General features: G+C 52.9%; 1 protein-coding gene across 2 annotated transcripts in view; it reads right to left on the bottom strand.

The window, feature by feature from the left end:
• LOC118302654 (lymphocyte-specific protein 1-like) overlaps positions 1–10,427 on the bottom strand; it is a 31,137-nt gene extending 20,710 nt beyond the window's left edge. Inside the window, exon 1 of one of the 2 annotated variants that reach the window (XM_035628972.2) lies at positions 9,899–10,427. In XM_035628972.2, the coding sequence (XP_035484865.2) occupies positions 9,899–9,957 (59 nt within the window). In that variant the 5' untranslated portion in view covers positions 9,958–10,427. The remainder of the gene's footprint in view (positions 1–9,898) is intronic. The other variant, XM_035628971.2, reaches the window with a different exon arrangement.
• Positions 10,428–13,982: the final 3,555 nt, after the last annotated feature.

The following is a 13,982-nucleotide window of genomic DNA, read 5'->3' as shown; positions in this document are numbered from 1 at the left end:
CCAGTTTGGTTAACATGACCTTTGTATTTCCTTTTGTATTTTCTTTTGTATTTTCTTTTCTAGGTGAGATTACTTCTACAAGCCTCTAGCGGTCTTCTAAATCTCACCTGCACAAGTATCTTTTTGGTGGTATTTTATTTTATTTTTTGCTGCTTTGTGTTATTGTGCTAAATAAAAATTATTTTACTTTATAAAATTCCATCAAATTTAAGTATTCTAGAATCTACAAGGTTTATTTAACATATTTGGACATTTTATATTGGTTTGAACCAAAGACTGTAAAAAAAAAAAAGATGGACGACAAAACAGCTCCCAAAAGTGAAGCCAAAACATCCAGGTCGCCCCCTGGTGGCTGGCTGCAGTATATGTCATAAACCCCGCCCCCTTCAAGTTAACAGATGGGACATGGACCAAACAAAACAAAATCAAAGTACACGTGAAATAAATGTTTCCAAAGATGTTTGAGGTCGTTCTTATCACACTGATGTTCACGTGTTCATGTCTGTGATCAGTTTGGTTTTGATGAGTTACTTTAAAATTAAATCCTGATATAAACCACTTCTACCAATTAACCATTATTCACATTTCTTATTTGATATTTGTCTGGTACGACAGTTAAAGGTTTTCATGGAGAAAAGTTTATGAATGAGGATTTTCTCAAGTAAGTGGATTGAAAATTTAAAAAAAAGAAAAGATTTTTCACAAACAGCTGATTCACTTTAGTTTCCAGTGGGCGGGACTTGATGACAATGACCCCTTTTTTTATTGTCCGAGCACATCTGGTAGAGCTTGAGCGAGCTGCTGTGCTGTTTCACTTCATTTAGGTCTCTGGAGGGAAACAAAGGGAGAGAAGGGACGGGGAGGAGGTGAAGGGACGGGGGAGGAGGTGAAGGGACGGGGGAGGAGGTGAAGGGACGGGGAGGAGTCGGTGAAGGGACAGAGGAGGAGGTGAAGGGACGGGGAGGAGGTGAAGGGACGGGGGAGGAGGTGAAGGGACGGGGAGGAGGTGAAGGGACGGGAGGAGGTGAAGGGACGGAAGAGGAGGTGAAGGGACGGAGGAGGAGGAGGTGAAGGGACGGGGAGGAGGAGGTGAAGGGACGGGGAGGAGGTGAAGGGACGGGGGAGGAGGAGGTGAAGGGACGGGGGAGGAGGTGAAGGGACGGGGGAGGAGGAGGTGAAGGGACGGGGAGGAGTCGGTGAAGGGACAGAGGAGGAGGTGAAGGGACGGGGGAGGAGGTGAAGGGACGGGGAGGAGGTGAAGGGACAGAGGAGGAGGTGAAGGGACGGGGGAGGAGGTGAAGGGACGGGGGAGGAGGAGGTGAAGGGACGGGGGAGGAGGTGAAGGGACGGGGGAGGAGGTGAAGGGACGGGGGAGGAGGTGAAGGGACGGGGGAGGAGGAGGTGAAGGGACGGGGGAGGAGGTGAAGGGACGGGGGAGGAGGAGGTGAAGGGACGGGGAGGAGGTGAAGGGACGGGGAGGAGGAGGTGAAGGGACGGGGAGGAGGTGAAGGGACGGGGAGGAGGTGAAGGGACGGGGGAGGAGGTGAAGGGACGAGGAGGAGGAGGTGAAGGGACGGGGAGGAGGAGGTGAAGGGACGGAGGAGGAGGTGAAGGGACGGGAGGAGGTGAAGGGACGGGGAGGAGGAGGTGAAGGGACGAGGAGGAGGTGAAGGGACGGGGAGGAGGTGAAGGGACGGGGGAGGAGGTGAAGGGACGAGGAGGAGGAGGTGAAGGGACGGGAGGAGGTGAAGGGACGGGGGAGGAGGTGAAGGGATGGAGGAGGAGGTGAAGGGACGGGGGAGGAGGTGAAGGGACGGAGGAGGAGGTGAAGGGACGGGGGAGGAGGTGAAGGGACGAGGAGGAGGAGGTGAAGGGACGGGAGGAGGTGAAGGGACGGGGGAGGAGGTGAAGGGACGGGGAGGAGGTGAAGGGACGGGGAGGAGGAGGTGAAGGGACGGGAGGAGGTGAAGGGACGGGGGAGGAGGTGAAGGGACGGGGAGGAGGTGAAGGGACGGGGAGGAGGAGGTGAAGGGACGGGGAGGAGGTGAAGGGACGGGGAGGAGGTGAAGGGGAGGAGGTGAAGGGACGAGGAGGAGGAGGTGAAGGGACGGGAGGAGGTGAAGGGACGGGGGAGGAGGTGAAGGGACGGGGAGGAGGAGGTGAAGGGACGGGGGAGGAGGTGAAGGGACGGGAGGAGGTGAAGGGACGAGGAGGAGGAGGTGAAGGGACGGGGAGGAGGTGAAGGGACGGGGGAGGAGGAGGTGAAGGGACGGGGAGGAGGAGGTGAAGGGACGGAGCAGGACGGAGGACGGAGGGAGACTTTTATCCTGCCGACCTCCAGACGTCCTCTAACGGAGGTTCTGGAGAAAATCTGGTCAGGAGGAGGAGGAGGAATACCAAGAACTTTGGAAAATCCGATTGGCTGTCAGCTCCAAATGTTCCACCTCTGAGAACAGAAACTGCTGCCGGACGTTGATTGGGTACAAAAAAGTTTTCCAAACTTGAAACAATGACTGTCGAGATTAAAAGAATGTAGTGAAACAAAAGCCCCCAAAAAAGGAGAATGACGGTGACGTTGGGTTCAGATGTTTTCTGCACTTTGGCACGTGGCCATCGCTGAATGGAGGTCTCACTCGGTTTGAAATCCCCCAGCCGAGCTGGTAAAAGCATTTGTGCGCACGCAGCGATGATCACATCACTGAAACAGAACCAGGGCTTGTTGCTTTTCATTAACAGAATAATCGTAAAACATTCAAACCGTATTGGCCAATTGCGGGATCAATTAAATGCAAAACGGGGCCTGCGCCCCCCCAAAAAAATATGATCCCGTCCCAACATGTCGACTCCCCCTCGGTTCATCGCACATTTGTCTTGACGAGATCATCGCAAAGAGGCATCTGCAATGTGCAAAGACTTGCAGATGAAACCGTCGCCGGCTGAGGCCACGAGCGGTCGCGAGTTGAACGTGCTGTGGTCATTATGGTGTCGGGGACGTGACCCACAGAACAGGAGGTGAAGGGACGGGGAGGAGGTGAAGGGACGGGGAGGAGGAGGTGATGGGACGAGGAGGAGGAGGTGAAGGGACGAGGAGGAGGAGGTGAAGGGACGAGGAGGAGGTGAAGGGACGGGGAGGAGGTGAAGGGACGGGGAGGAGGAGGTGATGGGACGGGGAGGAGGAGGTGATGGGACGAGGAGGAGGAGGTGATGGGACGAGGAGGAGGTGAAGGGACGGGGAGGAGGAGGTGATGGGACGGGGAGGAGGAGGTGAAGGGACGGGGAGGAGGAGGTGAAGGGACGGGGAGGAGGAGGTGATGGGACGAGGAGGAGGAGGTGATGGGACGAGGAGGAGGTGAAGGGACGGGGAGGAGGTGAAGGGACGGGGAGGAGGAGGTGATGGGACGAGGAGGAGGAGGTGAAGGGACGAGGAGGAGGAGGTGAAGGGACGGGGAGGAGGTGAAGGGACGGGGAGGAGGAGGTGATGGGACGAGGAGGAGGAGGTGAAGGGACGAGGAGGAGGAGGTGATGGGACGAGGAGGAGGTGAAGGGACGGGGAGGAGGAGGTGATGGGACGGGGAGGAGGAGGTGAAGGGACGGGGAGGAGGAGGTGAAGGGACGGGGAAGAGGAGGTGATGGGACGAGGAGGAGGAGGTGATGGGACGGGGGAGGAGGTGAAGGGACGGGGAGGAGGTGAAGGGACGGGGAGGAGGAGGTGAAGGGACGGGGAGGAGGTGAAGGGACGGGGAGGAGGTGAAGGGACGGGGAGGAGGAGGTGAAGGGACGGGGAGGAGGTGAAGGGACGGGAGGAGGTGAAGGGACGGGGAGGAGGAGGTGAAGGGACGAGGAGGAGGTGAAGGGACGGGGAGGAGGTGAAGGGACGGGGGAGGAGGTGAAGGGACGAGGAGGAGGAGGTGAAGGGACGGGAGGAGGTGAAGGGACGGGGGAGGAGGTGAAGGGATGGAGGAGGAGGTGAAGGGACGGGGGAGGAGGTGAAGGGACGGAGGAGGAGGTGAAGGGACGGGGGAGGAGGTGAAGGGACGAGGAGGAGGAGGTGAAGGGACGGGAGGAGGTGAAGGGACGGGGGAGGAGGTGAAGGGACGGGGAGGAGGTGAAGGGACGGGGAGGAGGAGGTGAAGGGACGGGAGGAGGTGAAGGGACGGGGGAGGAGGTGAAGGGACGGGGAGGAGGTGAAGGGACGGGGAGGAGGAGGTGAAGGGACGGGGAGGAGGTGAAGGGACGGGGAGGAGGTGAAGGGGAGGAGGTGAAGGGACGAGGAGGAGGAGGTGAAGGGACGGGAGGAGGTGAAGGGACGGGGGAGGAGGTGAAGGGACGGGGAGGAGGAGGTGAAGGGACGGGGGAGGAGGTGAAGGGACGGGAGGAGGTGAAGGGACGAGGAGGAGGAGGTGAAGGGACGGGGAGGAGGTGAAGGGACGGGGGAGGAGGAGGTGAAGGGACGGGGAGGAGGAGGTGAAGGGACGGAGCAGGACGGAGGACGGAGGGAGACTTTTATCCTGCCGACCTCCAGACGTCCTCTAACGGAGGTTCTGGAGAAAATCTGGTCAGGAGGAGGAGGAGGAATACCAAGAACTTTGGAAAATCCGATTGGCTGTCAGCTCCAAATGTTCCACCTCTGAGAACAGAAACTGCTGCCGGACGTTGATTGGGTACAAAAAAGTTTTCCAAACTTGAAACAATGACTGTCGAGATTAAAAGAATGTAGTGAAACAAAAGCCCCCAAAAAAGGAGAATGACGGTGACGTTGGGTTCAGATGTTTTCTGCACTTTGGCACGTGGCCATCGCTGAATGGAGGTCTCACTCGGTTTGAAATCCCCCAGCCGAGCTGGTAAAAGCATTTGTGCGCACGCAGCGATGATCACATCACTGAAACAGAACCAGGGCTTGTTGCTTTTCATTAACAGAATAATCGTAAAACATTCAAACCGTATTGGCCAATTGCGGGATCAATTAAATGCAAAACGGGGCCTGCGCCCCCCCAAAAAAATATGATCCCGTCCCAACATGTCGACTCCCCCTCGGTTCATCGCACATTTGTCTTGACGAGATCATCGCAAAGAGGCATCTGCAATGTGCAAAGACTTGCAGATGAAACCGTCGCCGGCTGAGGCCACGAGCGGTCGCGAGTTGAACGTGCTGTGGTCATTATGGTGTCGGGGACGTGACCCACAGAACAGGAGGTGAAGGGACGGGGAGGAGGTGAAGGGACGGGGAGGAGGAGGTGATGGGACGAGGAGGAGGAGGTGAAGGGACGAGGAGGAGGAGGTGAAGGGACGAGGAGGAGGTGAAGGGACGGGGAGGAGGTGAAGGGACGGGGAGGAGGAGGTGATGGGACGGGGAGGAGGAGGTGATGGGACGAGGAGGAGGAGGTGATGGGACGAGGAGGAGGTGAAGGGACGGGGAGGAGGAGGTGATGGGACGGGGAGGAGGAGGTGAAGGGACGGGGAGGAGGAGGTGAAGGGACGGGGAGGAGGAGGTGATGGGACGAGGAGGAGGAGGTGATGGGACGAGGAGGAGGTGAAGGGACGGGGAGGAGGTGAAGGGACGGGGAGGAGGAGGTGATGGGACGAGGAGGAGGAGGTGAAGGGACGAGGAGGAGGAGGTGAAGGGACGGGGAGGAGGTGAAGGGACGGGGAGGAGGAGGTGATGGGACGAGGAGGAGGAGGTGAAGGGACGAGGAGGAGGAGGTGATGGGACGAGGAGGAGGTGAAGGGACGGGGAGGAGGAGGTGATGGGACGGGGAGGAGGAGGTGAAGGGACGGGGAGGAGGAGGTGAAGGGACGGGGAAGAGGAGGTGATGGGACGAGGAGGAGGAGGTGATGGGACGGGGGAGGAGGTGAAGGGACGGGGAGGAGGTGAAGGGACGGGGAGGAGGAGGTGAAGGGACGGGGAGGAGGTGAAGGGACGGGGAGGAGGTGAAGGGACGGGGAGGAGGAGGTGAAGGGACGGGGAGGAGGAGGTGAAGGGACGGGGAGGAGGTGAAGGGACGGGGAGGAGGAGGTGATGGGACGAGGAGGAGGAGGTGAAGGGACGGGGAGGAGGAGGTGATGGGACGAGGAGGAGGAGGTGAAGGGACGAGGAGGAGGAGGTGAAGGGACGGGGAGGAGGAGGTGATGGGACGAGGAGGAGGAGGTGATGGGACGAGGAGGAGGAGGTGAAGGGACGGGGGAGGAGGTGAAGGGACGGGGAGGAGGAGGTGAAGGGACGGGGAGGAGGAGGTGAAGGGACGGGGAGGAGGTGAAGGGACGGGGAGGAGGTGAAGGGACGGGGAGGAGGAGGTGAAGGGACGGGGAGGAGGAGGTGATGGGACGAGGAGGAGGAGGTGAAGGGACGGGAGGAGGTGAAGGGACGGGGAGGAGGAGGTGAAGGGACGGGGAGGAGGAGGTGATGGGACGAGGAGGAGGAGGTGAAGGGACGGGGAGGAGGAGGTGATGGGACGGGGAGGAGGAGGTGATGGGACGAGGAGGAGGAGGTGATGGGACGAGGAGGAGGAGGTGAAGGGATCCACGCTGGCAGGAATCAGCTGCGAAATCGATTTGACGCGTGACGCGTCTGTTGCAGTGTCTCACTCGGGGGAGGATATGATTTAATAACTGGGGGATGGGGTTTGATTGTCTGGGCCTCAGCGCTGCTGTCTGAAATGCAACAAAGGGGAAAGTAAGAGCATGAAATCAATACAGGGAGAAACTACAGCATTTCTCCAAAGTTTTTAGAATCAATTCCCAGATTTAAAGGAATCGGCTGGTTTCCTCCAGAAGAAAAACATTCTTTTTGCTTTTCATACTCGCTGACTTCATGTGTCTTTGATTTCTGTCTCATATCCAAAACAGCACCACTTCACAATGCCTCCATTGATTTACGAGTTTACTGTCCGAGCACCAGTTTTTTATTAGTACTTTGATTGTACGACAGGATTACAGTGTAAATCACAGCGCTGCACGATTAAGTGTAACCTAACAAAAAAAAGAATGAGGGCAGATGACGCATTCGGTCGTCTCTCGCCAAGTGGTGAAAAGATGTAAATGCAGGTTTATGATCTGAGGCTCCGTCTCCTGTGGTAACGACTAATCATGTGGAAATCCTTCTTCCGCTGGATTTAACATCTCACTGTGCTCATTTGTTTTTCCCAATTAAGCTGCGGAGACAAATATCGCCGCTGCCTGGATGAAAGTTCACAGACTATTAGTTTTCGTTTTAACACACAAAACTTAGGGAGGAGGTCGAGTATCACTGCGAAACGTCCCCGGGTGATTACTTTCATAACGATAATTACGTTTCATATCGCGAGTGTTTTCTGAAATGCTATTTTTAAATATGTAAATTTGTCATTATCCATTTAAATGTGAACAAATTTGCATTTATTTCCAGGACAATAATCGGAATGTTGGTCAAAATTCGTGTCATTTTCTCGACATATTGATACTGTCAACTGCCGCGTTATTAAAAAACTATTTTCCCCATGTCTTTAGGAATACGGTGTTCTTTAAATCCAGCTATGAACGGCATGTGAAGCAGCTCTCCTGTAAAAACCATCAGATTAGAAATATAATAAAAACGGGACTGAAGTCGCAGGAGATTTCCGGCTCAGTGTTTGAGAAAAGAAAAAAAAAAAACGCTTTTTGAGAAGATTTGTATTTTGGATTTGAAATCTACACACGCACAAAGAGGCAAAGGTTAATAAAAATGGGTATTGTGGATGTTTTCTGGTCTCAAATGAGACGTGATGTGAAAGAAGAATCTCAAAAGGGACCAAGTGCATGAAGTGCATGAAGAAATTACATTTCACAGGAAACCTCGATCCGAAGCGAGTCACCTCTGGTGAACTACACCAGACCACAGACGTCTGACATGAGTCCTGCATGAGCCATTCACCTCCCGCCGATCGTCATAGGATCCACGATCATATGATGTCCTCATATCAGACGCACGCCAGACAGCAGATTTGATTCAAACGACTTGTACGGAAACTCCACTTTCTAGGAGATTTCTAGGCCGCCGCCGTCCGCCAAACGTCTGGAAGTGAGGCAGATGTAGGCGAAGACACGCGTCTGCTGCGCCGGTGCTGCGGGGTCGGGGCACCTTCAGGCTCCGCTGGGACATTTCGACGTGATGCTGCGAAGCGCGAACGTGAAACGAGCAGATTACGGAGGAAATCTCTCTGATGCACATCACTTTTTCCAACATTTCCACAATGAGGCAATGGAAGCCGGGGGAACGGCATTTTCTTTGTGTGTGTGTGTGTGTGTGTGTGTGTGTGTGTGTGTGTGTGTGTGTGTGGCGGGGGCAGGAGGGCGCCCGGGACTCAGCCAGATGATGTCATGGCCGTTAAGGAGGCTGCAGCCATAAAAGAAGCCATTGAACTCGAGAGCACAGTGTCACTTCTCTGTGACGTCCCGCGAGCAAATGTTCCACCGAGGGGAAAAGTGGGGAGACGGTGACCTCGCTGACAACGAGGAAGGTGAAGGGGGGAAATATGAAGAAGAGAAAGAAGAAGGCCTGTTGGAGAAGATAAAACTGGACAAAATGTACAAAGTGCCCAAACGAAATTGGAACCATCAGTGACACAAACACTGCTCCGTTGACAGGTGGTTGAGTGGAAACTGATTTACATGTGAAATCAATGGTACGAATCAGGTCCCAGACAGCGAACGTGACGGGTTTAAAATGAAGGATGAGGGGACGGAAAACAAGACAATGGGAAGCGAGAAAAGAAAGAGCTGAGCATCACAGAGGAAAAGGGAAAATGTATTATATCACCATACATTTACCAGACTGGGTGCACAATTCTTGATTTGGATTTAAGAAAAATATTGCAGAGTAGTTGAAAGAATAAAAAATGATATTGATCAGGTTCCTCATTCAAGATTAGACTTCACCTTCATCTTTGTGTTATATCATACGAAACGGGTTTTTGAAATGGTCTGAACCGTATCGCCGAGCCAGCGCTGGTCCTCGGCATCTTCTTGTCCGGCGTTCCGCAGTGAACGTCAAAGATACAGAACTTAAGAGGCATTAAAGTCTTTAAAGCCTTTTTTTTTTTATTGGACTACTGTTAATCTTTTATTACAACTGAATTATTATTATTATAACAACACTTTATTACACCCGTTGGAATCGACAGCTACGCCGTTGCCAAATCTCTCTGACTGTGTCCAGTTGAACGGGAAAATCCCTCGTTTCTTTCCAGGAAATGTAGAGTCAGTCATTTACGGTTCAGGCCTCAGAAGCCAAACTTCCCTTGTCCTCCAACAAGCGTCACGATTGGAGATTTTGAAACTGACAAACCAATTTTTAAGCGATGTCAAGACCTCGAAGAGAGAAGTGCTGTGGTGTGAGATTCCAGTTATTGTGTCGCTAATGGACAAAGTTTCAATCGTTTGAATTATTTATTTCATGTTTTTCTGTCCTGTGTCAAACGTTCCACTGTGTGTGTGTGTGTGTGTGTGTGTGTGTGTGCGTGCGTGCGTTCGTGGCTGCAGATGTGAATGAAGACGAAGTACAAGGAAAAACAAGCACCGCTGCTTTTCCGACTGTCGCCAGCTCCTCTGACGAGAGCTGATGCCTTTTAAATTACAACCACATTGCATCATCACATTACACACGGCAGTGGCACACGAGCACTCCTATATTATACCGTCATCATGATCAGTCAGGCCGCCTGATTAAAAGGAAAAAGAAAATAGATAAAAAGGAAAATAACAAGCAACAAGACGAATATTTTTTTAATGAACGGAGGTAAATTATAGCTAGTTTGCGCCACCGTGACGGAATTCTGCAGAATGCACCTTTAGCAAACTGCTAATCTCCTCCAGCAGGTGAGATAATGGTAACGCCATTGTTCTTGATAAAGATTATGTTGTGTTGAACGTGTTTTGTTCCTCCCACCTGATGAGGTTCTGCAGGAGCTGCCTGCTGGAGCTCCTTCTTCTGATGGACTCGGACATGGTGGACTGGGCTGCTCCTGGTCTCTGCTCCTGGTCTCGGCTCCTGGTCTCGGCTCCTGGTCTCGGCTCCTGGTCTCGGCTCCTGGTCTCGGCTCCTGGTCTCGGCTCCTGGTCTCGGCTCCTGGTCTCGGCTCCTGGTCTCGGCTCCTGGTCTCGGCTCCTGGCTTCGGGTCCTGGTCTCCGTTCCTGGTCTCTGCTCCTGGTCTCCGCTCCTGGTCTCTGCTCCTGGTCTCTGCTCCTGGTCTCTGCTCCTGGTCTCTGCTCCTGGTCTCGGCTCCTGGTCTCGGCTCCTGGTCTCTGCTCCTGGTCTCTGCTCCTGGTCTCGGCTCCTGGCTTCGGGTCCTGGTCCTGGATCTGACCTCTCTTCTGGAGCCTCAGACCTTTTCCTTCTTCTCCTCCTCGTCTCTGTAGCTCATGTCAGCTTCTCTCTCTCCCTCTCTGTTAGTCGCAGCTCTCTCCTCCCTCCATGTGGTTTTCATCCAAGCGTTTTGACACCCGCCGCCCCCGCCCGCCCGACCCCCCCCCCCCCCTCCCCCTCCCCCTCCCCTCACCCTGACTGGGGTCATGTGACTCTCCCAAGGGGGAGAGTAAGATGATATCATAACAGTGGATCAGTAACAATATTAAATGCACAGTGAGTCTGAGAGCAGTTTCTCACTCCAGTCAATGGGAAATAAATAAAAACAATAACCTGCCGGGGAGGAAACTGCATTAAAATCCAACCCTTTCCAAAAAAATCATTTTATAGATTGTAGGTACAATGTTGTGCAACGTTTTTTTGGCCTCTAGATGTAAAGTGACAACCCTTTCAACGATAATTGAATTAATAATTTAAGTAATTCTGACCGGCTCTCGTCGTTAGACTTCTCAAAGAAGTCACCAGGTCGTCCGTTCCGAGCGGTTCTCCTCCTGTGGAGTCACGTGATCTCCGACATCTGTCGGTTCCTCTGCCGTCAGTTCTCGCGCTCGGCCCTCGACGTCCCGATGGGGAGGAGTCTCAACATCTGACGTCCGAAGACATTCGCTCAGCGCTGAATATGAATGTGTTGCGTTTTGTTCTTTTGCAGGAATTTCTAAAAGAGAAGTCAAAGATTGATATTAATCACAAACGATCGCGCCGGACAACAAGTCTGAGCTGAGCTCCTCATCTCTGTCCTCATGGGACCTCTGATGGGACATGGGGGAAATGATTGTGGACGCGACAGCAGAGGAACTGACTCGAAATGAGCAGAACTGAGAAGCCGCCGCCGCCGCCGCCGTCGTCCCAGGAATGAGCAGCAGCAGACGGAGCTGAAGGAACAATGAGCTGGATCTGGTTTGTGTTCTCGGGGTTATGAATAAGATATGGCAGCTCCGAACAGGAGGAGCGGCGGCTGGAGGCGGCGAGCCGGGGATCTGACCCCCGTCCACGCGGAGGCTGAAACTCACCCGCTCGGTTTGTCGGTTTGTTTCTGCTCAGACACGTAGAGACTCAGCTTCCGAACACTGAGGCACAAGTGGAATTCTTCTCTTTGAGAAGAAAAAGCAACTTCCTTCGTCTATCAGCCCCAAAACACACAGATGTGCATGAGGTCACCCAGGCATCTCCAGCCAACACTGATTTACACACACACACACACACACACACACACACACACACACACACACACACACACACACACACACACACACACACACACACACACACACACACACACACACACACACACACACACACACACACACACACACACGCGCGCGCGCACCAAGATCCCGCGGGAGCTTGCAACACTCACAAACACTCCACAAATCGGTTGCCGTGGCGACAGTCCCACAGCACTTAACGCGGCCCCCGACCGTCGACACAGCTCGGTACGAGGCCGAGGGCGCCGCCGCCCCCGACCGCCGACTCCTTAAGTGTTTGGTTTGGAGAAAGCACAACACACACTGTGGGGTAACTCCACCCTATCGGGCCCACAGCTCAACATACGTGGACTAAGAAAGTTCCATTATTTACCCATAATAGACTCAATGATTCTCAATAAAAAAAGATAATTGGGATAATGAAGCACTTAATTTAAAGAGCAAAGTTATAATGATCAAAATCAAGACCCCTGGTCTCTCTGCGATACTCATTCAGCGCGTTGGGTCAAAAATGACATCAGCCTCGTTATTGTTTGCTGTTCACTCTCCTGCGGCTGCGTCACAATTTGATTTACGGCTTTAATGTAATCACAAACATTTCAACCGGTGAAACTTGCGTCTACAAAGCATGACTCGGGTTGTTCTCTGCATTTCCCATCGGAAGGTTATTTGCAATTTTTGTGTAGGACTAATTTAATGAGACGAAGCGGCCATTTTAACCTTAAAGCTACAGTGTGTAATAATTTGAAGAACTTATTCACAGAAGTTGAATATATTGTCCATAACTATGTGTTCATATATGTATAATCAACTGTGAATGAGTTAAATATAGTTCCATGAGGTGGACCGACCTCCGTGTGAGTCACCATGTTTCTACGTCGTGTAGAATACGGTTGTGCGCCACCATAAAGTGTCCCCTGTCGGTCGCTCAGTTGGTTGCGGTTTGCAACTTTACCACCAGATGCCGCCAGAAAAATTACACACTGGGGCTTTAATTACATGTCAAGGCTGGGAGGATACTAGGGATGTCACTTATTTTTTTAAGTTTTGACGACTTTGACATGACACAATAGATCGAAAGTATTTGATATACAGTCTTTATTTAGAATTTTGAACTTTTCCAACTGTTCGAAATGAATGTTAAAGTTTTGAATAAAAGTGACCTGGAGAGTTCTCCCAACTTTTGTTATATAAGAAAGGAACAAAGTCTTGATAGTTAAAAGTATTAGCCAATGCGCTAGTTAGCCTCATCAATCACCAGATCCTCCTTTTAACTATGAAATATTCTAACCGATCTCTTGAGATGGACATAGACTGCAATTGAAATGAAATTGAAATGTCATTTGTTGCCGCGTACGTTAGCTAGCGTTGAGATCCTCCCCGCGTCACCGCCGCCAGACGTCCTGACGTCGTATCAGACATGGAGGACGAAACTATTGTCGGAGAAAGTGGAAGGAAGCACAGGCGATGGTTTTCGCGGTCGTGTTCTCATCACGCAAATGAGCAAAAATGCTCCTGCGGCCAAACTTTAGCGGAAATCCGCTTCGCGTTTGGGGTGAGCGAAGCATTAAAGGGGAGTCCCAGATCCAACGGACTGGTCGACTGGCGCTGTTTTCTCGCGTCAGGCGACTCCCCTTCAGAAAGGTTTTTCTACTCGAGCCGATGTGGCGTCGCCCGGAGCCAACCGGCCTCCGGGGGTTCCGCTGTGTGATCCAGTGCATCACTGTTCCCAATTCACATCGAGGCTGTCAGCCATTTCTTGGCTCATACCTTCTCACACCCACCCCCCTTCCACTGCAGCCCCCCCCGTCCCGTCAAGTCTCTCGCTACAGTAAACACTGCCAGCTGTCCCATAAAGACGGCAACACGCGCAGGAGAGCGGCCGCTGCCGGTCCGGTCCAGACGGATGAGGGAATGGATTCGAGGTGGGTGACGTCAAGCGCGAGCGAGAGGAAGGAGGCCGAGGCCGGCAGAGGTATGGTCGGAGGCGGCGCCCCGGGAGTACGTCTCTCAGTAGCCTTTATTGAATATCAACGTTAAGCAAGAGTGTGGAAAATCAGAACGGACGCAAGCGGAAGGCGATCGCTGTCGCACCTTATGAGGTGGAAACAATCATTTTTCATTTGAACCTAAAGGGAGCCATGTGGCCTCTCATGGTTCATATTAAATGGAACTCAGCTCCTCTCTCGTTCCCTCTTCGCCCCGCTGAGCGGTTCTTTTTCTTCTCCGCCTTGTCAGTTCACGTGTTCACCTTTTCCCCCGGCAATAAATCTCAGAAATACCTGAGTGACTGCGCAACGCCAGGACCGCGGACACGAAAGTCTGAGCAGGAAGAGGTGCCTGAGAGCAGATACGGCGGTCGCTGTGTTTTCTCGCATCGACAGAATAAACTGAACAATCTG

The sequence above is a fragment of the Scophthalmus maximus genome, chromosome 4 (genome assembly GCF_022379125.1).
Source record: "Scophthalmus maximus strain ysfricsl-2021 chromosome 4, ASM2237912v1, whole genome shotgun sequence".
In the NCBI taxonomy this organism is placed as follows: Eukaryota; Metazoa; Chordata; class Actinopteri; order Pleuronectiformes; family Scophthalmidae; genus Scophthalmus; species Scophthalmus maximus.
The sequence above is the reverse complement of the archived record's forward strand: the minus strand, read 5'-3'. Positions and strand labels throughout refer to the sequence as shown.